The sequence below is a fragment of the Ahaetulla prasina genome, chromosome 1 (genome assembly GCF_028640845.1).
Source record: "Ahaetulla prasina isolate Xishuangbanna chromosome 1, ASM2864084v1, whole genome shotgun sequence".
Lineage (NCBI taxonomy): Eukaryota > Metazoa > Chordata > Lepidosauria > Squamata > Colubridae > Ahaetulla > Ahaetulla prasina.
This window is the reverse complement of record NC_080539.1, coordinates 20,212,055-20,235,441: the sequence shown is the minus strand read 5'-3', so window position 1 is coordinate 20,235,441 and position 23,387 is coordinate 20,212,055. Positions and strand designations below refer to the sequence as shown.

Genomic DNA, 23,387 nt, shown 5'->3' with positions numbered 1-23,387 from the left:
ACAGTCAATATAAATCTTAAGGATACCAGCAACAAGGTTACAGTCATACAGTCATAAGTGGGAGGAGATGGGTGATAAGAATAATGAGGAGATTAATAGTAATGCAAACTTGGTAACTAGTTTGACAGTGTTGAGGGAGTTATTTGTTTAGCAGAGTGATGGTGTTCAGGAAAAAATGTTCTTATGTATAGTTGTTCTGGTGTGCAGTGCTCTATAGCGTCGTTTTGAGGGTAGGAGTTGAAACAGTTCAGCAGGCCTTTTCCCCTGGCACAAGTGGGGCGGGCTAGTCCCATTGGGGAGAGACAGCTCCCCAGATACCCCAGATACCCAACCGTGGCAACTTTAAGACTCATGGACTTCAACAACCATGCTGGCTGAGGAATTCTGGAAGTTGAAGTCCACAAGTTGCCAGAGGTGGGGACCCCTACCACGTAGGGCTAATCTAAAAAAATAACTCTGAACCTTGTTTCTGTAGCATCTTCCTTTTACATGATTTGCCTTCAATGAAGCAGTAACTTGTTCCCAACAGGGCTGTATATCTCAGAATACTTTTATATCTCTGCTACAGTTATGATTGCCTTTCTCCTAAACATATAATTTGATGAAGAAGACATGCCTGAGGCTAAAGAAAAAAAAATTCCCAAGCAGAGTTCCTTAGTTTGGCATCTTCCTAAATATGTTGGACCTCTATTTGCTTGGGTGTGGGGTGAAGTGGAAGTTGGAATTTAAAGTATTGTTTCCAGCGCTTCCTTTTCCTTCTACAGATCTCCAGGACAAATTGAGTAAAAAGGACAAAGAGGTATCATCGCTTGTCTCCCAGACGGATACTCTAAGGGCCCAAGTAAGTGGTAAGTCTCATGAGTGGTCAATATGGAAATATTTTGGTGGCGTGTGCATAGGAAAAATTATGCAATGTCAAAATTGCATTCCTTCGGAATAGAGATGATCTGATAAGAAAGAACACTAATAAAGAATTTCCTTACCTGTAAGAAAACAAGCAAATAGGGTGGAAAGGAAGGATAGACTAGGCTAAAATGTCAGTTCCATAGGCTCATAAGAGGTGGCACACTGGTTAGAGTGCAGTACTGCAGGTTGCTTCTGCTGATCACTGGCTGCCTGCAGTTTGGCAGATCGAATCTCACCAGGCTTAAGGTTGACTCAGCCTTCCATCCTTCAGAGATGGGTAAAATGAGGACCCAGATTGTTGGGGGCAATAGGCTGACTCTGTAAACCACTTAGAGTGGGCTGTAAGACACTGGGAAGCGGTATATAAGTCTCAGTGCTATTGCTAAATGCTAGTCAGCAATTTTTATCTTTTGGGGGAGAGAGGAGAATTTGTAATGGGTAGCATTTTAATTGGTGGATCTGAAAAATTCACCTTCCCCTACTTAAGATGACTTGTTTGAGGCCAGATTTTGGTGCTATTGTGCCTCTCTTGTTAGAGAGACAATTGCAGTAATTCATGATAATTTATGTGCCTCTGATCTGCTGCAATGATTGCTAGAGCTTATGAGAGTTGTACTTCAGCAACATCTAGGAAGTCTCAAATTCCCCACTCCAGGTGCATTAGCCCAGAGTCTGCAAACTTGGCTCTTTTAAGACTTGTGGACTTCAATTTCCAGAGCTCTGCTGGCTGAGGAACTCTGGGAGTTGAAGTCCACAAGTCTTAAAAGAGCCAAGTTTGCAGACCCCTGCATTAGCCCAACCTGGTTCGTACAAAATGTCTTTCTCTTCCTACTTTGCCAAGGGCTCCAGTTGGGTTTATTCTATGGGGTTTTTTTTTAGGAGCAAATTTTTTTTATTTTCCATAATAATTCCCACAATTTGACCAGTGTACAATACAATCACTTATCCAACAGTCAATCCTATACTCAAATTATACTCAATCAGGGCTGCTCGACCGCCACTCCCTCCCTTAATCCTTTCTTCCCTTCTCATCCTTCTTCAACTTTCCCCACCTTCCTTCTCCTCACTTTCCTACTTCCCCACCTCTTTCCCACTTCTCACTACCATCCTTTCTAACCCTCTATCTTCTCCTTCTTCTTCTCCTCCTATCCTTTCTTCTCCCTCCCTTCTTTCCTACCTACCCACCTGCCTACCTACTTTCTTCCTTCTTTACTCCTCTTTCCTTACCCTTTCCCTTCGGGAGTGGTTACCGAGCAGTCCCGACTTTACACCATTCCAACTTGTTTAATTCTACCATTATTTCTGTACAATGGCAACCAATCAATAGTCTTCCCCTCCCCCCCCATTCCCCCCCCCCCCGAGACTTCCCAGAACAGAATACAGGGTATTGTAACTAACAAACATAATCTAAAATATAACATAAAACATATTCCATTTCACACCATCACACTATCAATTCCCTTCTTTCTTAAACTAATACATAGCAATTCCTAACTTCACTCAAAAACTAATTGATATTTTTTAATCTGATACTTATTTTGAATATAATCAATCCACTTCCTCCATTCCAAAATATATTTTTCTTGTGTACAGTCTTTCAAGTAGGCAGAAATTTTTGCCATTTCTGCTAAATTTGATACTTTACTAATCCATTCTCCAATTGTAGGTAAGTCTTCTTTCTTCCAATATTGTGCAATCAATAGTCTTGCAGCAGTTATTAAATTCAAAATCAGTTTTGTCTCTATAACAGTGCAATCTGGAATTATTCCTAATAAGAAGAACTGTGGAACAAACTTGATCTTCTTTTTCAAAATGTTCTGCATAATCCACCATATTTTAATCCAAAAGGCTTTAACTTTTTTGCAAGTCCACCATATATGATAATAGGTAGCATCCTCACAATCACATCTCCAACATTTTGCTTTCACATTTGGATACATACATGACAGTTTTTTAGGATCTAAATGCCATCTATAAAACATTTTATAAAATTTTCTCTTAAATTTTGTGCTTATGAATTTAACATTCCTCACCCAAATTTTTCCCATGTTTCTAACATTATAGGTTGTTGAAAATTTTGTGCCCATTTTACCATACAATCTTTAACCAACTCCATTTCTGAATCAATTTCAACCAATACATTATATAATCTCTTTATATGCTGTTGGCCTTGATCTTTTATTTGTTTTACCAAATTATCATCACTTTGCCTTATACCAATTTTCTGATCTATTTTCCATCTAGATTGCAATTGTCCATACTGGAACCATGTATAATTTCTCCCTTCATCCCTCAATTTCTCCCTAGATTTTAACTGTAATTCCCCTTTTTCCATAGTCAAAAGCTCTTTGTAAGTGATAACTTCCATTTTTTGTAATATATTTATATTCTCTATCATATGTCTGGGGATGGTCCATATTGGTATCTTTCCATTTAACTTATATTGATATTTTTTCCAAATCCTCAACAAAGCACTTCTGACCATATTATTCTTAAATGTCTTATCAATTTTCTTGTCATATATTACATATGCATGCCATCCATATAACAAACCATAACCTTCTATATTCAAAATCCTTTCCTCTGTTAAATTAATCCAATCAGAAATTAAAGTTAAAACAACTGCATCATAGTACAATTTCAAGTTAGGCATTTTTAAACCCCCTCTTTCCCTAACGTCTTGCATTATTTTTAACTTTATCCTCGGTTTTTTACCCTTCCATACAAAATTATTAATCCCTTTTTGCCATTCTTGTAAATTTGCATCTTTCTTCAATATTGGAATCATTTGAAACAAAAATAAAAATCTAGGCAAAACATTCATTTTATAGCTGCCACTCTTCCCAACAATGATAATTGTAACTTCTTCCATTTTCCATTTCTTTAATTACTTTTCCCCACAATACCTCATAATTATTTTTATATAATTTTACATTCGATGCTGTAATGTATACTCCTAAGTATTTAACCTTTTTAACTACTTCATATCCAGTTATACTTTCTAATTCTTCCTCTGATGTGTATTCATATTTTTAATTATCATTTTTGTCTTCTGTTGATTCACTTTAAACCCAGATACCTTACTATACTGATCAATTGTCTCCATCAAATATACAGCTGAATGTATTGGTTGAGATAAAGAAACAACCAGATCATCTGCAAACGCTCTTAATTTATAATCTTGATTTTTAATTCTAATTCCTTTTATTCGATCTAAACCACGTATCTTACTCAATAATATTTCCAAAGTTAGAATGAATAATAATGGTGACAAGGGACATCCTTGTCTAGTCCCTTTCTCAATCTTGAAAGATTCTGTTAATCCACCATTTACTATTATTTGAGCTGTTTGCTTTTGATATATAGCCTTAATTGCTTGAATAAAATAATCCCCAAATTGCATTTTTTCTATTACTTTAAACAAAAACTGCCAATCCAATCTATCAAAAGCTTTTTCTGCATCCAAAAAGAAGAATGCTGCTGAGACCTGGCTGTTTCTTTCCAAATATTCAAGTAAATTTACAATTTGTCTCATATTATATCTCATCTGTCTCCCCTTAATAAATCCTGATTGGTCATTATGAATTAATTGAGTCATCAGTGGCATCAATCTAGTCGCTAATATCTTAGCAAATATCTTATAATCAGTATTTAAAAGCGATATTGGCCTATAATTCTCTGGTTTAACACCATCTCGATCTTCTTTAGGTATTAATGAGATAAAAGTTTATTCTATGTTTTTTGTTCCCCCATCTTCTCTTTCTTTCTGTTTGCCAGCACTGGAAAATAGATGCAAGAGCTCTGACAAAAAGGCGGATTCTTTGTTGAAAGAAAAGAAAAGGCTGGAAGCAGATCTAGAAACCATGTCAAGAAAAACCCATGATGCTTCTGGTCAGCTGGTTCTGATCAGCCAGGAGCTATTAAAAAAAGAAAGGTCAGTCTTCCTCTCCACCCAGAGACAGTAGGACATATTTAAAGCATTAGGAACCCCAGTTCGGAACTTCCTGAAGGGTTTTATAATAGAAGCTAGAAATGGTTCCAAGGAAACCTTGGCTTCTATGCAGAGTAGTGACTCTGCTCGTTTTTGGAAGAACTCTAAAGCTGGAAATGTCTACCATAAAACATTGGATATTCTGAGATTTCCTGAATGGGATAGCTTTCCAGCACCTTTCAGATAATATCACTTAGAATTTCCAACCTTTGAGTAAGCAGGTTATAAATTCAGGAAATTGCTATCCTAACCATTAGTAAGAAAAACTAGGTTAGAAAAGGTCTGTAGTTCCAAAAGAAGAAAAGATTCATTCATTCATTCATTCTTTCTTTCTTTCTTTCTTTCTTTCTTTCTTTCTTTCTTTCTTTCTTTCTTTCTTTCTTTCTTCCCTCCCTCCCCCTCCCTCCCTCCTTTCTTTCTTTCATTTTTTCTTCTTTCTCTTCTTCCCTCCCTCCTTCCTTCTTTCCTTCCTGCTTCCTTCCTTCCTTCCTTCCTTCCTTCCTTCCTTCCTTCCTTCCTTCCTTCCTTCCTTCCTTCCTTCTGTCTTGCTCCCTCTCTCCCTGGAGCAGGACCTTCTCACAGTTGCTGCTTCACTTATGGAACTGTCTTCTTAGATAATTGACTCCCAGGTTATTAATTTTTAGATGGCAACTATCAGATACAATGGTTGGGTTAGGTAATATCTCCTTATCGATGGAAGGCTTTTTAGCTGTCATATTGCACTTTTAAAAGCATAAATAAATTATACAATTTTTGTAATCTCTTACTCCTAAAGGAGGCCAGAGTAGCATACAGTATATATGTATACATCCCACACGTTGAATGTTGACTCACTTAGCAGCAGCTAGGAACAACTGAAAGCAATACAATACGTCAATAAAAACTAAAAGCAGTTCCAGTATTAGAATCAAATTTGTTAAGATATTTGATAGATTCTCTCCCACAGGCAGCCTGAGATCTCTTTCCGATCTTCTCTCCAATCTTCCTGCAGAAGCTTGAATGAGCTGCGGGCGTTGCTAATGGAAGCCAACCGGCACTCGCCAGGCCCTGAGCGAGACTTAAGCCGCGAGGTGCACAAAGCTGAATGGAGGCTGAAGGAGCAGAAGCTCAAAGATGACATCAAAGGACTGCGAGAAAAACTCAGCATCCTGGTGAGGACAGGGAGGGTGGAGAATTTAGCCCAGGTGATAGGCATCCTATGCAAAGTCTCAGCAAGGCAGTTTTGCCTTGATGAGGTATGTTGTGGAGGAAATACGATTCCCCTCATCATAGCAGAATAATTGCATGAATTATGAAAAGAAGGACCAGGGGAGACATGATAGCAGTGTTCCAATATCTCAGGGGTTGCCACAAAGAAAAGGGAGTCAAGCTATTCTCCAAAGCACCTGAGGGCAGGACAAGAAGCAATGGATGGAAACTAATCAAGGAGAGAAGCAACTTAGAACTAAGGAGAAATTTCCTGACAGTTAGAACAATTAATCAGCGGAACAACTTGCCTCCAGAAGTTGCAAATGCTCCAATACTGGAAGTTTTTAAGAAGAGATTTGGATAACCATTTGTCTGAAGTGGTGTAGGGTTTCCTGCCTAAGCAGGGGGTTGAACTAGAAGACCTCCAAGGTCCTTTCCAATTATGTTATGGTATTCCAGGGATATCAAACTCTGATTTCATTGAGGGCCGCATCAGGGTTGTGCTTGACCTCAGGGGCCCAGGATGGGCGTGGCCAGCTCAACGTCACTCGTGTTGGGGGCAACTGTGGAGGCCCGAGCGATCTGCCAGCAAAAACAGGCTCCTGAGCTCCGTTTTTGGCTGTGATGGCCTCCTGCAACCCTCTGCCAGTGAAAACAGAGCTCAGGAGGGCCGCACACGGCTCTCCCTAGCTCCGTTTTCACTGGCAGAGGCATCGTGGGCTGATTGTTTGCTGTTTCCAGGGTGGCCCCGTGGGCCAGATTTAAGTATTCCACGGTCCAGATCAGGTCCACAGGCCTTGAGTTTGACACCCCCGGTCTATTCTAATTACTTTGTAGAGATTACTTCTGGACCTTCCTCAGACTTTCCAATAGAAGGTAATCCTCAACTTGCAGCCATTCACTTAGCAACATTTTGAAATTACAACAGCACTGAAAAAAGTGACTTACAACCCATTCTCACATGACCAGTATAGCATCCCCATGGTCATATAATCAGAATGTGTGTCCTTGGCAACCAGCATGTATTTCTGACATTTATGACAATTGCAACATCCCAAGGTCATGCAATTGCCATTTGGAACTCTCCCAGTTGACTTCCAACAAGCAAAGTCAATGGGGGAAAGCTGGATTCACTTAACAACCACATGATTCACTTAACAACTGCAATGATTCGCTTAAAAACCGTGGCAAAAAAAAAAAAAGGTAAAATCCGGCACGATTTGTTCAACAGCTGCCTTGCTTAGCAACAGACATTCGGGTCCTTACTGTAGTCATAAATGGAGAATTTTCTGCAGGTGGAAGAGGATTCTATGCACACAATGTGCATGTCCAAACCCTCTTTTGTCAACTGGCTGTTCAAAGAGGGCCACACAAGTGATGGAAAGTTGTGCAGCATCTTCAGAGTACTTAATATTTTTCTCCTGATTTTCTATAAACGAATACAGCAGATAGTTCTCTTAATTCCCTATGTTTTAAAAATTAAATATGCAGGACAAAGAAAAAGCAGTCACAGATCAGCGGAGATATTCCCTTATTGATCCTTCCTCGGAGACCGAGATCCTCAGATTGCAACACCGGCTGGTCAACACCGAAGACGTCCTGAGGAACGCCTTGGAGCAGGGCCAGCAAATGGAAAAACTGGTGGAAGCTATGCGCAGCTGCTCTGAAAAAGCACAGGTCAGTCTTTCATGCCATATCTGGACTGGACCTGGTTAGGGAGGTTGGATGTACATCCTCTACTTGCTGTTAAACGAAACTTAAGAACTGGACTTATCCTGGGTTCTCAACCCCTGCAATGAGAGATCCTGCAGTAGTGTCTTGTTTACACACTCGCAAATGGAGGGACCATCCCTTTGCTCTAATCTGTGGCTATTCTATTTCTAAATTTTATTCTTTATTTACTTAACTTATATTCCACCCTTATTATTTCTGTAAATAATTCAAAGCAGTGAACATAGTCCTTGATTTATAACCAGTGGTGAAATCCAATTTTTTTTTACTACCGGTTCTGTGGGCATGGCTTGGTGGGCGTGGTGTGGCTTGGTGGGCATGGCAGGGAAAGGATACTGCAAAAACTCCATTCCCTCCCCACTCCTGGAGAAGGATATTGCAAAATCTCCATTCCCACCCCACTCTGGGCTCAGCTGGTTCTTTGAACTACTCAAATTTTCCGCTACCGGTTCTCCAAACTGCTCAAAATTTCTGCTACCAGTTCTCCAGAATCTGTCAGAACCTGCTGGATTTCACACCTGTTTGTTGTGTATTTGTTTTGGTGTGTATTTGAAGTTACAATGGCATTGAAAAAGATGATTTATGACCTGTTTTTACACGTAAGACCATTGCTGCATCCCCATGGTCATGTCATCAAAATCAGATGCTTGGCGACTGGCATATATTCTTGATGGTTGAAGTTTGCCAAAGTCATGTGATCACCTTATCAAGGTTCCGACTGACGAACCCAACCAAGCAAGCACAGTCGAGATGAACCGATCTCTTCTTGCAAAACTTGTGTACATTTCAGCACAGATTAAGGCAAAACTAGCCCTAGCTAATTCCCGCACAATCTTGTATAATTATAGACTTCTCCCTCCCCCTATTAGTGGAGGTCACATTGTCCAATTAAATGTTAAATTGTTATGAGAAAGTTTCTAAGGATTTTAGCCGCCTGGTGAAGTGTCCTTGGCTCTCACGGTTTGTCGTCTTGATGTCTGGAGCCTACCTTTCATTTTCTCCTTCCCTTCCCCCTTAGTTCGTTGGCAAGCTGAGAAGCGATAAGAGTTGCAACAGCATAAGCGCGCTTCGAACACACCTTTTGTGACTTTCTGACAAGGATAATCAGTGGGGAAGCGAGATTCACTTAACAACCGCGTTACTAACTTAACAACTGCAGTGATTCACTCAACAACTGTGGCAATAAAGATCATAAAATGGGGCCAAACTGATTTTTTTTTTGTTTACATTTATATCCCGCCCTTCTCCAAAGACTCAGGGCGGCTTACAGAAATTTTGGGCTCAAATAAGTTGAGGAGTATCTGTATCTAATACTCTTTCTTTGTTGGAAAGCAACCATCCCAATCGGGAGGAGGCCTCACGTGGGGTATTAGCCCAGACTCAGTAAGTAAACACAAGAGGACAAGGCCTAACCTTCCTGAAAGCCTGTGAGCCTTACCTAGTCTTTCCCAGGCAAAAGCCAATTTGGGGAGATTCCTGTGAAATAGGCATCGAACAATAAAGTTTGGTTGTTCGTGCCTGACATTACTCCTCCTGTTTTCTCCACAAGAATCCTGTGAGGTGGGTTGGACTGACCCAAAGTCTCCCACCTGGCTTTCATACCCAAAGCAGGATTAGAACTCAATGTCATAAAATGGAGCACAACTCGCTTAAGAACTGTCTTGCTTAGCAGTGGAAATTTTGGACTCAGTTGTGGTCGTAAGTTGAAGATCAACTATTTTCCTGCAGTCAGTGAACTACTGAATTTGGGTATAATTTGACACGCAAATGATTGAAATTTCATGGATGTATTATTGTTATTTTAGCTGAGCCTTTTGTTATGCAAAGAGGAGATTAATATGGAAATATGTTTCAGTTTATATTTTAATAAAACATTATCACTTTTTATTGGTTTTCTTTTCCCTAATGTCTCATATTTCTTCTTTATATCACATAAAACTGTTCGTTTTTAATGGAATTCTATCTCTTTTTAATGTATCATCCAAGTGCGTGAATTCATAAATCGTTTATGACCAAAGCTCTTTTAAAATTTTAGACTATTGGAAACTCTGGATCTGCTAATGGAGTCCATCAGCAGGAAAAGTCTCACAAACAGGAGGTTGGTAACTCTAAATATCTTTCATGTAAGAATTTCTCCAGTTCCACTTCTGACTTTACTCCTGAAACTGAGATAATTGATGTCTTATCTGCTTATTGTGTCAGGTAGGGTGCAATTAGATGTTATAGTTTCGAGTATTTTTAACATTAATTACTTTCTTCCCCAAACTTATAATGTTATAAAATAATTATTGTTATAAACTTATAATGCAAGGCTAATTATAATAAGTTTCTTAATTTCTATTTTAAATTGTACATTGTATTGTTATTTTTTACTGCTGCCTGTACACCGCCCTGAGTCCTTCGGGAGAAGGGCGGTATAAAAATCAAATAAATAAATAAATAAAATAAATAAAATAAACTGAAATAGGCTTACTCTGCTTAAAAACAGCCCCTACAACTGTCCATTTTTCCCCCAGATGATAGAAAATGATCGTATCAGTTATTCAACAAAGGTCCATAAATGACATTTTTTGGGGGGGAGGGGGGAAGTTCATTTTAACTCTTTGCTTTCTGAGAGCGCCAGCGGATCTCACAGATATATTAATCTGATTCTAAGCCATTCAAAGGCTGAACCAGGAAGAGGACTAGTTGATTGTGGTGACCTTTGACCTTAGCCTTTCAAGACAGTGAAGATGTTATAATTTTGGACTGCCTCTGGAACCCCACCAGTGTTAGTTGAGAAGCGGGCAAAGGATGAGCCATCACAAGCTTTAGAAGAGAAAAATTGTTGAAAATCAGGATTGAACTATGGGGTCCTCAGTGTTCTCTGAGCTCAGTGGTTTTCTTGCAGACATTTCATTACCAAACTATTTATTTATATTTATTTATTTATTTATTCATATTTTTATACCGCCCTAGATAACATCATCAATGCTGGCATTGATGGAAGACACCCACACACACATCATTTGCTTAATAACTGTGGATTCACTTACTGACCATAGTGATTCGTTTAACAACTGTCACAAGAAAAATTGTAAAATTGGATCCATAATTTGATGATCCGCTTTATGGCCAATCACAATTACGACCATAATGGGCAGGGTCTTGCTGTCGTAAGTCAAGGACCGCTTGTACTTAATCATGAGAGCAGTTATCAGATTCCTAATCTGGTCTCAGTGGCTAAAACGCTGAGCCTGTCGATCGAAAGATCGGAAGTTCAGCGGTTCGAATCCCTAGTGCCGCGTAATGGGGTGAGCTCCCGTTACTTGTCCCAGCTTCTGCCAACCCAGCAGTTCGAAAGCACGTAAAAAATGCAAGTAGAAAAATAGGGACCATCTTTGGTGGGAAAGTAACAGCGTTCTGTGCGCCTTTGGTGTTTTGTCATGCCGGCCACATGACCACAGAGACGTCTTCGGACAGTGCTGGCTCTTCGGCTTTGAAACGGAGATGAGCGCTGCTCCCTAGAGTCAGGAACAACTAGCACGTATGTGCGAGGGGAACCTTTACCTTTACCATAATCTTGGTCTCTTGTATTACAGGAGAAACACTGATGGAAAAGAAGGAAGGAAGAGAGGAAAGGAATATGGAAATCATTGGATCTGTTGTTGAGAAGAGGAAAACTTGGAGATGCCTCCCCTAAGCACCACCAAAAGTATTTCCACTCTATGAACCAAGTGGAAGTCGAGAAGGAGGGTTCCTCCCCGGTGATTTCTTTTAGTTCTACGTTGAGTCCAGTTCCTCCAAAGATGCGGTACAGCGGTTGTGCCTGTGGCTGAATTTCTCCTTTGGCAAGGCTGCAGCCTTTGGCAGTCATTTTTATTGGCATGGTGTATATCATGTCAGGGTTTTTTTGGGAGGTACTTCCTGCTGCGCCAGCGAGATACCTCATTTCAGTGGCTTTTGAAAGACATTGGAGATTTTTCTAAGAGACGTTCCCCTTGAATACTTGCTTCAGTAGCTAATAATTTGCACATAGCATTCATATTTCCCCCTCCAGATCCGCCGGATGGACCCAGGTTATAGGTCTGCAAAAGAACTAAGATTGAGCGCCACTGACCTTAGGGAACAACCCAATGTCTGTCTGAAAAGAATCTCTGCCCTCTACTTTAAAAAAAAAACTTTGAGGTCAGAAATATAGAGACTTTGCTTAAACCTAATGATATAATATGGGATACGCCTTTTGGGGTGGGCCTTCTCTAACTTATTTTAACTTCAGTAATTATCAAACCATTGGTGATTTTAGAGTTTTTGAATCAATGGTGGACTTCCACGCTGGTGCCCATATAGTTACTTCTCTCATCTGTTCAGTGATACATCTTCTTTAAGCCAATGATAAACCCTTGAAAACTAAAGTTGTGATTGACCTAGAGATCTAATCAGCAACTCCCTGGTGCAGCTGAGATGCCCTTGTTTTAAGGGTGGAGGGGTATGGTATCCTTTCTTTCTCTGACTTATTATGCTTGAAATTCTGAAACATTTCCCCAATATCCTAAGGGTTCTTTTCTTTTCTTTTTTAAACAACTTAGGCCCCGTTTATACACGCAGCAAGAATTGCAAGGTTAAAAACCCTTTTCACCCAAGTAAGATGCCTTTCAAGTGTTTCGGATTTCAGCTTCCAATCGTTAAGACGGAACTGCAAATAATGGATAGGGGGGAAATCCAAAATAGGCGGAGAATCCGTTGCCTGCCTCTGTGCTTCTGTTTTGCACAGATTGGTCTGTTTGGGTGTTGGTTCTACCACTGCAAATAACAAGGAGAGTAGCTTGTTTGAGGTGACAAGGAAAGAAAGTAGCTTGTTTGGGGTGAAGGCCAGAAAAATCCAACCTAACCTTTGGAGCACAAATGCTTTGCAGCCTGTGGCAGTAATCTTCAGATAGTACGTTCTCCCTTGGTTTTCTTGCATGTATAAATTTGAGACCCAGATGAATTTCCAGATGAGAAGATGTCTTAAGTGTTTAAATATGAATGATTGCAGCAAGAATGTCCACTTGTGTGTTTGTATGGTTATTCTCTTTTTTTTTTCCTGCTAGCGGTATGCAGATTTTGAGAGAGATTGAGCATCCAGTGTGAGTGTTGTCTTACAAAATGCCTTCTTTTGTAAACATCATTTGTTAAAAGAAGCTGTCTAGAAATTGGTGCTAAGTAGAGAGAACCTAAGAAGTGGTCCAGAGGAAGAGGCCTCCAAAAAAAAAATCTACTTCCCCACCACCCCAGGGTGAGCATTCTTTCTCTTCATTCTCCCAATATTACATTGTGGTTTTCTCCATCCTACCACCACTATGGGATTTGAGGATTCCAGAGGAACAAAACTCCTTATTGTTGTCAGTTCTAGTAACCATCCGAAGCAAGATCACATTACTGCTATTTTCATCCAACTCAGAGATGCCAGCTGAAAAAAGCAAAGTAAATAGTCCGGACAGCTGTCTGGCGTTCAGCAAGAAGTATCCTACAGGTTGAATTGATGCTAGTCCACTGGCATAGTTTCAAATAGTGTTACGGAAACAGAAATCCTTTGAATGAGGAGTGCTGGAATTTGGAAACAAAGAGCTTATAATGCTAAACCTACATGTTCGTTCTTTCTGTAATCCTAACAGTTCTGTGCTCTCAAGGATAAAATCCCAGGGCACCAAAGATCCAAACAGCTGAACTTTGGAACAACTGAACTGCCTGCTCCAATGAGCTATGGAATCTAATTGGACCCTTTCTTTGGTACTTAGACCAGATTACTCCACTACTTCTTTATGCCTCGTAGGCGCTGCTTCTTTCCTTGAGAGTTAAGGATCAGGATCCTACCTTGGAGCTTCACATTTGGTGTCTTCTCCATGAAGTTATCTATTGAAGAGAACTGGTGATGGAGAATGTAGGGTTCCAATTGGAAAAACTATCTCTATGGGCTCTGATCAGGCATGTTAAGGTTGCGAATGTGGTTTTTGCTGCTTTGTCTTTTAAGGTGGCCAACTAATTCTTATTGAAAACTGCTACCTAGGAGGAAGTGCCATGTCAGCTTCATGTATTTTATGATCCTTCTAAAGGCCTTGGACTCTACTTTCATAGTGACAAATTTGCCAGTATGTACAGTAAACTTTCACACACTGATGTCCTCTGGTTTTATTGGGATCTCCAAGCCCACATAAAGATGTCTAGCTTTTGATTATGCTAGCTTAATCTGGAAATTGGAGTCCCAAGACGTATGGAAGTAATCAGGATGAGGAAAGTTGATTTACAGTATTAAGGATAATAAGTTACCCATTTGTCTTCATATACCTCTATTTTTCTTCAGCTCTTTGCCATTTTTCTATTTTCCTTTATTGATTTGTATCACCTGAAATGTTGCTGGTTGATCTTTTTTTTTCCCTGCAAAAAAATGGGCAGTGCAAATAACGATGGTGGCATTTTCTAATCGAGTTGTCTTTCTTCTGTGTTCTGTTTTGATGGACAGGAATTGGAGCAAGCTGGCAAGGGAAACCACAGAAAAATAATATTTTGGAGGAACTCTAATGAGATGCTTTTAGTGTGATAATTCTCAACACAGGTTGTTGTTTTTTTGCTTTGATAAATTATGTCTATTTGTGGATGAATCAAAAAATCAACACTTCTACAAATCTTTACCATTCCTTTCTTTTCACTGACACTGTTTTGTCATGCCATTAATTAAAGTTACCTTTTGGGAACTGAATTGCAGAGATGGCCATTAAGAAGCCAGGATCTAGGGAATATCAATGAATTGTCTGTTAATGCAAAGTTTGCTCCTGCTTGGCTAATTCTATACAGGTGAACAGCTTAACTAACCAGAAATAGAAAACGTACCTTGATGTCTGAATATGGAATCCTGGTTTATTCTACAGCTAAATAAGAGATTGGTGTTGGTTTATGAACGCTGGCTGTATGAGGGGTAATTAACAAAGAATCCAGGTTCCAATGACAAAAGCATTTTCTTGGGCCAACAGGCAATAAGTGGGAATTTGTACTTAACATACTATTCATTCACTATTAGCCAGAATTCATCAGAGTACCAGTTTACTTTTGTATGCAAACACTGTCTTTGAAAGAAGAGTGTCAATTAACTTCTTTATTTTCCATCTTCTGATAGAGAGCTGGGATTATTCAAGTCCTTTCCAGCCACTTGTTCGTTTTATTTATTCACCTAATGGCAAAATTTGTCCATTATGACCCTTAAAAACGTACTAGTAATTTATCTGCACAGGATTGCAAACCAAAGTAATTGTGCTATATTACAAGCAAGAGGCCAGTCCATCCTACCATTTTCATCCAGAGGAAAAAGAGAGATGGAAAGCAAAATTCAACAATAACAAAAGGTTATAAAAGCGCTAACATTCCTGGTTCATTTTCCAGCTCTTCTGACTTTAAGCCACAGAAGGGTTAGTGGGACACTTAGTGAAAGTCTGAACTTGTAGCTTTGCTGTGTGGTGACAGTTTGCCACAGCCAACTCCTTGCAACCAACTCACCATGGCCAACTTGCCCCATCCAACTCGCCATGGGACAAGAGTTACACTATTATCAAATAAATGGTGAAATAGAATCATTAAAGAAAGGATGCAAAAGGATCCTTCATTCAAAAAATGACCCAATTTTTTTTAAAAAAAAATATTTTCAATAATTAAATTGAATTATGAAATTGTCCAGTGGTGAGTTGGCTGCAATGAGTTGGCAGCAGCGAGTTGTTCCATTTTGGAGTGGGATTGCCAAAAATGCAAAAAGTTGGATTTTTTTTCCCTTGTAAGAAACAGCAACTTTGTAAAATTTTGGCAGCATGGTTGAGAATCTTGTATCTCCTTTTGAAACAGAAATGCAGGTGTATTCTTCTATATCCTGTGCGCGTTAAGTTCTCAAACTTGATGCTTTCCAGACTTACCAGTCTCTAATTCTCAATACAACATGCTGAGAATTTTGTTATAGTCCAATACATCTAGAGCAGGGGTGTCCAAACTTGGTCCCTTTAAGACTTTTGGACTTCAACTCCCAGAGTCCCTCAGCCAGCAAAGCTGGCTGAGGAACTCTGGGAGTTGGATACTGCATTTTGCTATGGTTGACAATTCTATGGGCAATACTGTGGTGCTGCATAACTTCTAATGAAGCTATTCTCCAAAGCACCTGAAGGCAGGACAAGAAGCAATGAATGGAAACTAATCAACGAGAGAAGCAACCTAGAACTAAAGAGAAATTTCCTGGCAATTAAAACAATCAGTGGAATCACTTGGCTCCAGAAGTTGTGGGTGCTCCAATACTGGAGGTTTTTAAGCAGAGATTGGACAACCATTTGTCTGAAAAAGTATAGGCCAGGGTTTCCTGCCTGAGTAGGGGATTGGACTAGAAGACCTCCAAGGTCCCTTCCAACTCTTTTATTCCTCTTTGTGTTTCAAATAAATATACGCATAGCCATTTCACGTGAAGTCGAAATCCAACTCCAGTGCAACTATCAATGGAGAGCATTCAGCATTTATTCTTTGAAGAGATATATTAATCCACTAATCCCGCCAGTCCAGTTTACCAGGTTCCTGAACAGGAAGAGAATCCAGTCAAAACTAAGTATAATAATAATAATTTAAAAAATGGATAACTTTTTACCCCTGTGGTACGTATCCTAATTTTGTAGTTTTAGACACTTTTTTGGCTATCAAATTTTGTTAGACGAAGAAAATTGATTTGACAGCGAATGTCTATTTTATTATCACCTTTTTTCTGTTCGTTTTCCTCTGTACAAAAAGCTTAAGCAGATGGGAGTCAAAGTGTAACTACTTCTACAGATTATGTATTCGTGTATTACAGGCCCCGAGACTGGCTTTCTATAGTGTGATGAACTCATACTAAACCAATAAAAATTGTGGCAGAAGAGAAGTTGCCTCTTGTCCCTCTCCTTCATGAACAATGACACAAAACTGATGAATCGGAAGATGACGTAACATTCTGAAATGTTTTAGGTTTTAAAAAAGATTCTAATTTAGCATTAGTCATAATACCAATGTTTTACTCCAGTTAAATACACGGTAAAGAAATTAAAATTCCAAAAAAGGAACCCTACATATTAATTACTAGTCTTAAAAGTTTTTGTTTCAGATTTTTCTTAATCTCAGCTTTATTATTTTTATAAACGAATAACGGATGGAGGCAAACATACCCGATACTACTTCTGCCTCCTATTTTCCTCATAACAACAATCCTGTGAGATAGGTTAGGCTTAGAGTGACTAGGCCAAAGTCACCCAGTTGGCTTTCATGCTCAGAGTTTCCTGGTTCCTAACTATCCTTCAGCTTTCATTAATATATGGTGACCATATTTTTTGGGGGGGAGATAAATAACAAACCTGAATAAGGAACAAATCTGAAAGAGATTCATAATAAAAAAAAGTTAGTTTATAACTTCACTTTACAAAGGGAAATCAAGAGCAAAATGAAGAAAAACTTTACAAAAATGCATATTCAAATAAAAATACCTAAAACCAAACAGTACATGTAAATTAATTTTTTTTAAAAAAAATTCAATTTCCATAGTTTCCACATAAATTGAAAAATTGCATTAAGTGGCTGTCATCGATATGGCAAAAGTTAAGGATCAAAACAAAGGACAATAGTTTTTTAAAAACACAGTTCAGATTTCTGAAATAGAGAACATATGGTCACGGTGCATTAATGCTGTGTTTTCATCACAGAAAAGAGGACTTGCTTCCAAGCCTCACGTGTTGCTGCTTACTTGCCTTTTCTCTCTATTTAGCCTCACAACAATCCAGAGACCGAGTGAAGCTAAAGGTACACAACTTAGCATTTAGATAATGCTTCACAGTTCTTTACAGCCCTCTCTTAGAGATTTACAGAGGCAGCATATTGCCCCCAACAATCTGGGTCTTCAGTTTACCAACCTCAGAAGGATGGGAGACTGACTCAACCTTGAGCCGGTCAGGAATGAACTGATGGCAATCGGCAGAATTAGCCTGCAATTCTGCATTCTAACCACTGCGCCATCACAACATACTGTTTCTGAAATTGTGCAATATATGAAACAATAGTTAAGAGAAACTATAGTTACCACACCACTGAAAAAGTGATTTACAACCAGTTCTTCCACTTAAAACCTCTGCAGTATCCCGAAAGTTGGGTGCTTGGCAACTGGTATGTATTTACGATAGTTGCAACGTCCCAGTTCATGTGATGACAGTTTGCAATCATCCCAACTGGTTTCTGACAGGCAAAGTGAATTGGGGAAGCTTAATGACCACAAGAGTCACTTTTAAAGTGATTTGCTTAACCATGGCAAAAAAAGGTCATAAAATCAGACACAACTCACTTATCAAATGCTGGTCCCAATTGTGATTGCAAGTCATGGACTACCTGTAATTAGTTATAGAATAGAACGGGTCTCCAACCTTGGCAACGTGGCAGCTTTGCAAAGCTGGCTGAGGAATTCTGGGAGTTGAAGTCCACAAGTCTTAAAGTTGCCAAGGTTGGAGACCCCTGGAATAGAAGACCTGCCAATGTTGGGGTAGACCTCCCCATCTACATTCTTCATGTTTTATTTATTTTAATTTATTTTATTTTGTCACAACAATATATATAAGTATCATATAAAAAGATTATATAGTATATAAACATATATATATATATATATATATATATATATATATATATATATATATATATATATATATATATATATATAGGTCTTTGGTTGTTCGGGTTTTCTCCGTGTAAAATTGGAAGTGTCTTGGCGACGTTTGACGAAGTCTCATTCGTCATCTTCAGGCTTCAACCGTGCTTCTGGGAGCAATGTGTGATCGCAGCTGTTTCTTCCTTTTAACTGCTAGTGGGGTTTGAACTGATTGGGTGGGAGCTTGGCTGTGCTCTGATTGGATGGGGTTTTCTGTGCTCTGATTGGCTGGGGTGTGTCCTGTGTTGGTGGGGGCTTGGTTGTGCTCAGTCTAATCTGTGCTGCAGGGGATTTGAGCTGGTGAGCTGCACTGCTGCTGTTTGGCTTCGTGTTCGTGGTGGTGCTACATCTTCATAGTGGGTGTCAGTCTGCTGCATGTATGGATTGGAGGGGTTTGAAATGGCTAATGTTGCAGCTGCGGTCTGGCTTCTGGTCCTTGGTCGTGCTTCCTGATCAGTGTGGGTTTGGGTCTGCTTTCTGGGTGGATGTGGTGGTGACATCCTGTGTGGACCTCGTGAGTGTGGGTCTGGTGTCATTCCTTGTGTTAGGGACACGTTTGTCAATAAGGGCAGGTTTCAAATGGCTGGTAGGCGGGAGGTATCATCTCGTTTGTTCATGCTGTGTGGGCGTTTTTCTATCTCGATGGCTTCTCTGATTATTCTGTTGTTAAAGTGTTCAGTTTTGGCGATAGTTCTGGTCTTTTTAAAGTCAATATCGTGTCCTGTGACTTTAAAGTGTTGGACCAGGGAAGGAGTTGGTTCCTCTTTTTTGAATGGGTTCTTGTGTTCTTCAATCGTGCACTTATTCTTCTGTTGGTTTGTCCAATGTATGTGGTGGGGCAGGCGGTGCATGGGATTTCATATACTCCTTGATTTTCTAACTCAATTTTGTCTTTGGGGTTTCTTAGGATGGTGGATATTTTTGGTTTGTGCAGAATGCTGTCTTGATGTTATGTTTGTGGAGGATCTTGCTGATTCTGTCTGTGGTGCCTTTTATATATGGGAGGAGGGCTGTGCCATTTTCTTGCTCTCTGTCTTGGGTTTTAGTGGGGGTTCTTTTGGATTAGTTTGGTAATCTTATTTCTCTGGAATCCATTGGATGTTAGTACGTTTGTGAGAGTGTGTAGTTCGGTTTTAGATGTTGTTCGTCAGCTAAGCATTTTGTTCTAGAGATGAGTGTCTTGGCTACGGAGTTGATCTGTGCTGGGTGGTGGTGTGAGAGTGCATGCAGATAGCGGTTTGTGTGTGTTTTCTTCTGGTAGATGGTGTGTCCTAGGGAGCCATTGGGTTTCTTGTAGACTAAGACATCTAGGAAGGGAAGTTGGTTGTTAACTTCTGTTTCCATGGTGAACTGTATTTTGGGGTGTAGGCTATTGAGGTGTGTGAGGAAGTTTTCAAGTTTTTCTTTCCCGTGTGGCCAGATTATGAAGGTGTCGTCTACGTATCTGAGCCAGAGTTTGGGTTTGTGATCAGATTTTTCTAGTGCTTGGGTTTCAAAGTGTTCCATGTAGAGGTTGGCAATGACAGGTGAGAGGGGTGATCCCATGGGTGCGCCTTCTATTTGTTTGTATTTTTGTCCGTTATAGATGAAGTATGTGTTGGATAGGCAGTGGTTGGTCAGATCTAGTATGTGCTTGGGGGGGTTATATTTGTTTTGGATAGCTGTCAAGGCTTCTTTGATTGGCACTTGGGTGAAGAGGGATATGACATCAAAGCTCACGAGTAGGTCGCTGGGCTGTAAGTTTTGTTTCTTTATGATCTCTATGAACTGGAATGAGTTCATATATATATATTTGTTTTCTGAATTGTTTTCTGAGGTTTTCACGGGTGTTTGTATATAGGTCTTTGGTTGTTCGGGTTTTCTCCCGTGTAAAATTTGCTCCCAGAAGCACGAAGCTGAAGCCTGAAGATGACGAATGAGACTTCGTCGAAACGTCGCCAAGACACTTCCAATTTTACACGGGAGAAAACCCGAACAACCAAAGACATATATATATATATATATATTTGTTTTCTGAGGTTTTGCTCCCAGAAGCACGAAGCTGAAGCCTGAAGATGACGAATGAGACTTCGTCGAAACGTCGCCAAGACACTTCCAATTTTACACGGGAGAAAACCCGAACAACCAAAGACCTATATATATATATATGAAGAAGAAAAAGAAAAAACAATAGGACAGGAATGGTAGGCACGTTTGTGCTCTTACGCACGCCCCTTATGGTCCTCTTAGGAATGGGGTGAGGTCAATATTAGAAAGTTTTTGGTTAAAGCTTTTGGGATTATGGGAAGAGACCACAGAGTCAGGTAAAGTGTTCCAAGCACTGATGATTCTGTTACAGAAGTCATATTTTCTGCAATCTAGATTAAAACGGTTAACATTAAGTTTAAATCTATTGGTTGCTCTTGTATTATTGCAATTAAAGCTGAAGTAGTCTTTAACAGGAAGGACATTACAATAGATGATTCTATGAGTTAAACTTAGGTCTTGTTGAAGGCGATGGAGTTCCAAGTTATATAAATTAATAATATAAAATATAAAAAGTTATAATAATGTTAATTATTGAAATCCTGCAAAGGCCACAAAAAAATCCTTTCACTGAGGCTGTTCCAAAGGGTGTTTCCAAGAGAGAGGCTGATATCCTCCAAATTTCTCAGGTACAACTCAAATTGATGGAGCAATTTAAAATTCAAACCAGAGAGTAATGACGTTGGTTATTGCTGATACTTTTAAAATCTAACACTAGGTGGCACTAGATGCCTTATCTAAATACAGTCAGATCGGGTTCTGGAACAACTTGTGAGACTCCTCTGCTTACGCATCTCTCTGATTTAATCCAGTAAATCAAATATTGGCCCCTTTGCTGTAAATAATAATTTTCTGGTCCATTGGGCCATGTCAACTCACTACTTTTCATTACATTTGTTATCCCCGCCACCCCAATTTTTAAAACTGCACATGTGTACAAACCCTGGAATAAGTCAGAGCTATCCAATTTCCACTTACAGTTGCTTATCAAAAGTGGCATCCCAATGGTGAAATCCAATTTTTTTTACTACCGGTTCTGTGGGCATGGCTTGGTGGGCGTGGCAGGGGAAGGATACTGCAAAATCTCCATTCCCTCCCCACTCCAGAGGAAGGATACTGCAAAATCTCCATTCCCACCCCACTCCAGGGGAAGGATACTGCAAAATCTCCATTCCCACCCCACTCCAGGGGAAGGATACTGCAAAATCCCCGTTCTCTCCCCATTCCTGGGGGAAGGATATTGCAAAATCCCCATTCCCTCCCCATTCCTGGGGGAAGGATATTGCAAAATCTCCATTCCCATTCCATTCCAGGGGAAGGATACTGCAAAATCCCCATTCCCGCCACACCCCTGTGGGAAGGACATTGCAAAATCTCCATTTCCACCCCACTCTGGGACCAGCCACAGGTGGTATTTGCCGGTTCTTTGAACTGCTCAAAATTTCCACTACCGGTTCTCCAGAACCTGTCAGAACCTGCTGGATTTTACCCCTGTGGTATCCTATGGCTGGTTGTTATTTCTGTCAAGCTGGAAAGTGTAACCATTCATGGGAGTAGTAAGGATCTTCCAGTAACAGAAGATTATATACACAGATAGTCCTCGATTTACAATCATTCATTTAGCGACATGATAATGGTACTGAAAAAAGTGACTTACGATCATCAGTCCCCACACGCTAATCACGACTGTGGCATCCCCTCAGTCACATGATCAAAATATGGGCACTTGGCAATTAGTATGTATTAATGAGGGTTGCATTCTCAGTCAGCCAGGTCATGGTTGTCCCAAAGGTGCTTTTTCAGGAGACAACTGGACTTTCTTGGGTTTTTTTCTTTTGAAGATGTTTCGCTTCTCATCCAAGAAGCTTCTTCAGCTCTGAGTGGATGGTCAGATCCTTCCATTCCCCACCATCTAGTCAGAGATGAAAAAGCTTCTTGGATGAGATGCAAAACTTCTTCAAAAGAAAAACCAGAAAGTCCAGTTGCCTCTTGAAAAAACACTTTTGTAAGAAATGGTTTCTCAAAGATTTTTTGAATACTGCAGAGAAGATTGACTGCACATTTTCAATGAAAAGAACAGTACTCCTCTTGGCCCAAGTCCAAATTAGATAGTTGGAAATATAGGTTCATAATGTACAGCCAATTACGACAGCGTAATAATAAATCTATATCCCCAAGGAGGTAATTACAAAAAGGCTAATGCAATTTTGGATGACACAAACAGGTCAAGCTTACTATACAAAGGAAAATAACTACGTAAGCCTTAGTCAAATCCCACCTAAAGGGGTTGCCACAAAGAAGAGGGAGCCAAGCTATTCTCCAAAGCACCTAAGGGTAAGAAGAAGCAATGGATGGAAACTAATCAAGGAGAGAAGCAATCTAGAACTAAGGAGAAATTTCCTGACAGAACAATTAATCAGTAGAACAACTTGGCAACAACAAAAGCTACTTTTGAGTTCCACACACACGCAGTGATTCTCAACCTGGGGAACTTTTAAGATGCTGGCTGGGGAATTCTGGGAGTTGAAGGCCACACAGAAGGAAAAAAAGATGTCCTAATCCATTATACAGTGCTTTGGAATACTGTGTCCGGTTCTGGAGACCTCACTAAAAAATTATATTGATAAAACTGAGCAAGTCCAGAGATGGGCAATAAAAATGCTGCCAAGTCTGAGGGACAAAACGTATCAGGAGAGATAGAAGAACTCAATAGGTATAGCCTGGAGGACAGAAAGGAGGGGGTGGGACATGATTGAGACTTACTATACAAAGGAAACAAGGGATGTGGTGGCTCAGTGGCTAAGATGCTGAGCTTGTCAATCAAAAGGTCAGCAGTACAACAGT

At 39.8% G+C, this 23,387-nt stretch overlaps 1 protein-coding gene across 10 annotated transcripts in view; it reads left to right on the top strand.

Annotated features, from left to right (window-relative positions):
- CLIP2 (CAP-Gly domain containing linker protein 2) overlaps positions 1-15,864 on the top strand; it is a 106,410-nt gene extending 90,546 nt beyond the window's left edge. For 9 of the 10 annotated variants that reach the window (XM_058164318.1, XM_058164320.1, XM_058164321.1 and 6 more), the window contains 6 exons: positions 765-848; positions 4,684-4,840; positions 5,889-6,048; positions 7,577-7,762; positions 9,852-9,914; positions 11,398-15,864. In XM_058164318.1, the coding sequence (XP_058020301.1) occupies positions 765-848; positions 4,684-4,840; positions 5,889-6,048; positions 7,577-7,762; positions 9,852-9,914; positions 11,398-11,409 (662 nt within the window). In that variant the 3' untranslated portion in view covers positions 11,410-15,864. The remainder of the gene's footprint in view (positions 1-764; positions 849-4,683; positions 4,841-5,888; positions 6,049-7,576; positions 7,763-9,851; positions 9,915-11,397) is intronic. The other variant, XM_058164326.1, reaches the window with a different exon arrangement.
- Positions 15,865-23,387: the final 7,523 nt, after the last annotated feature.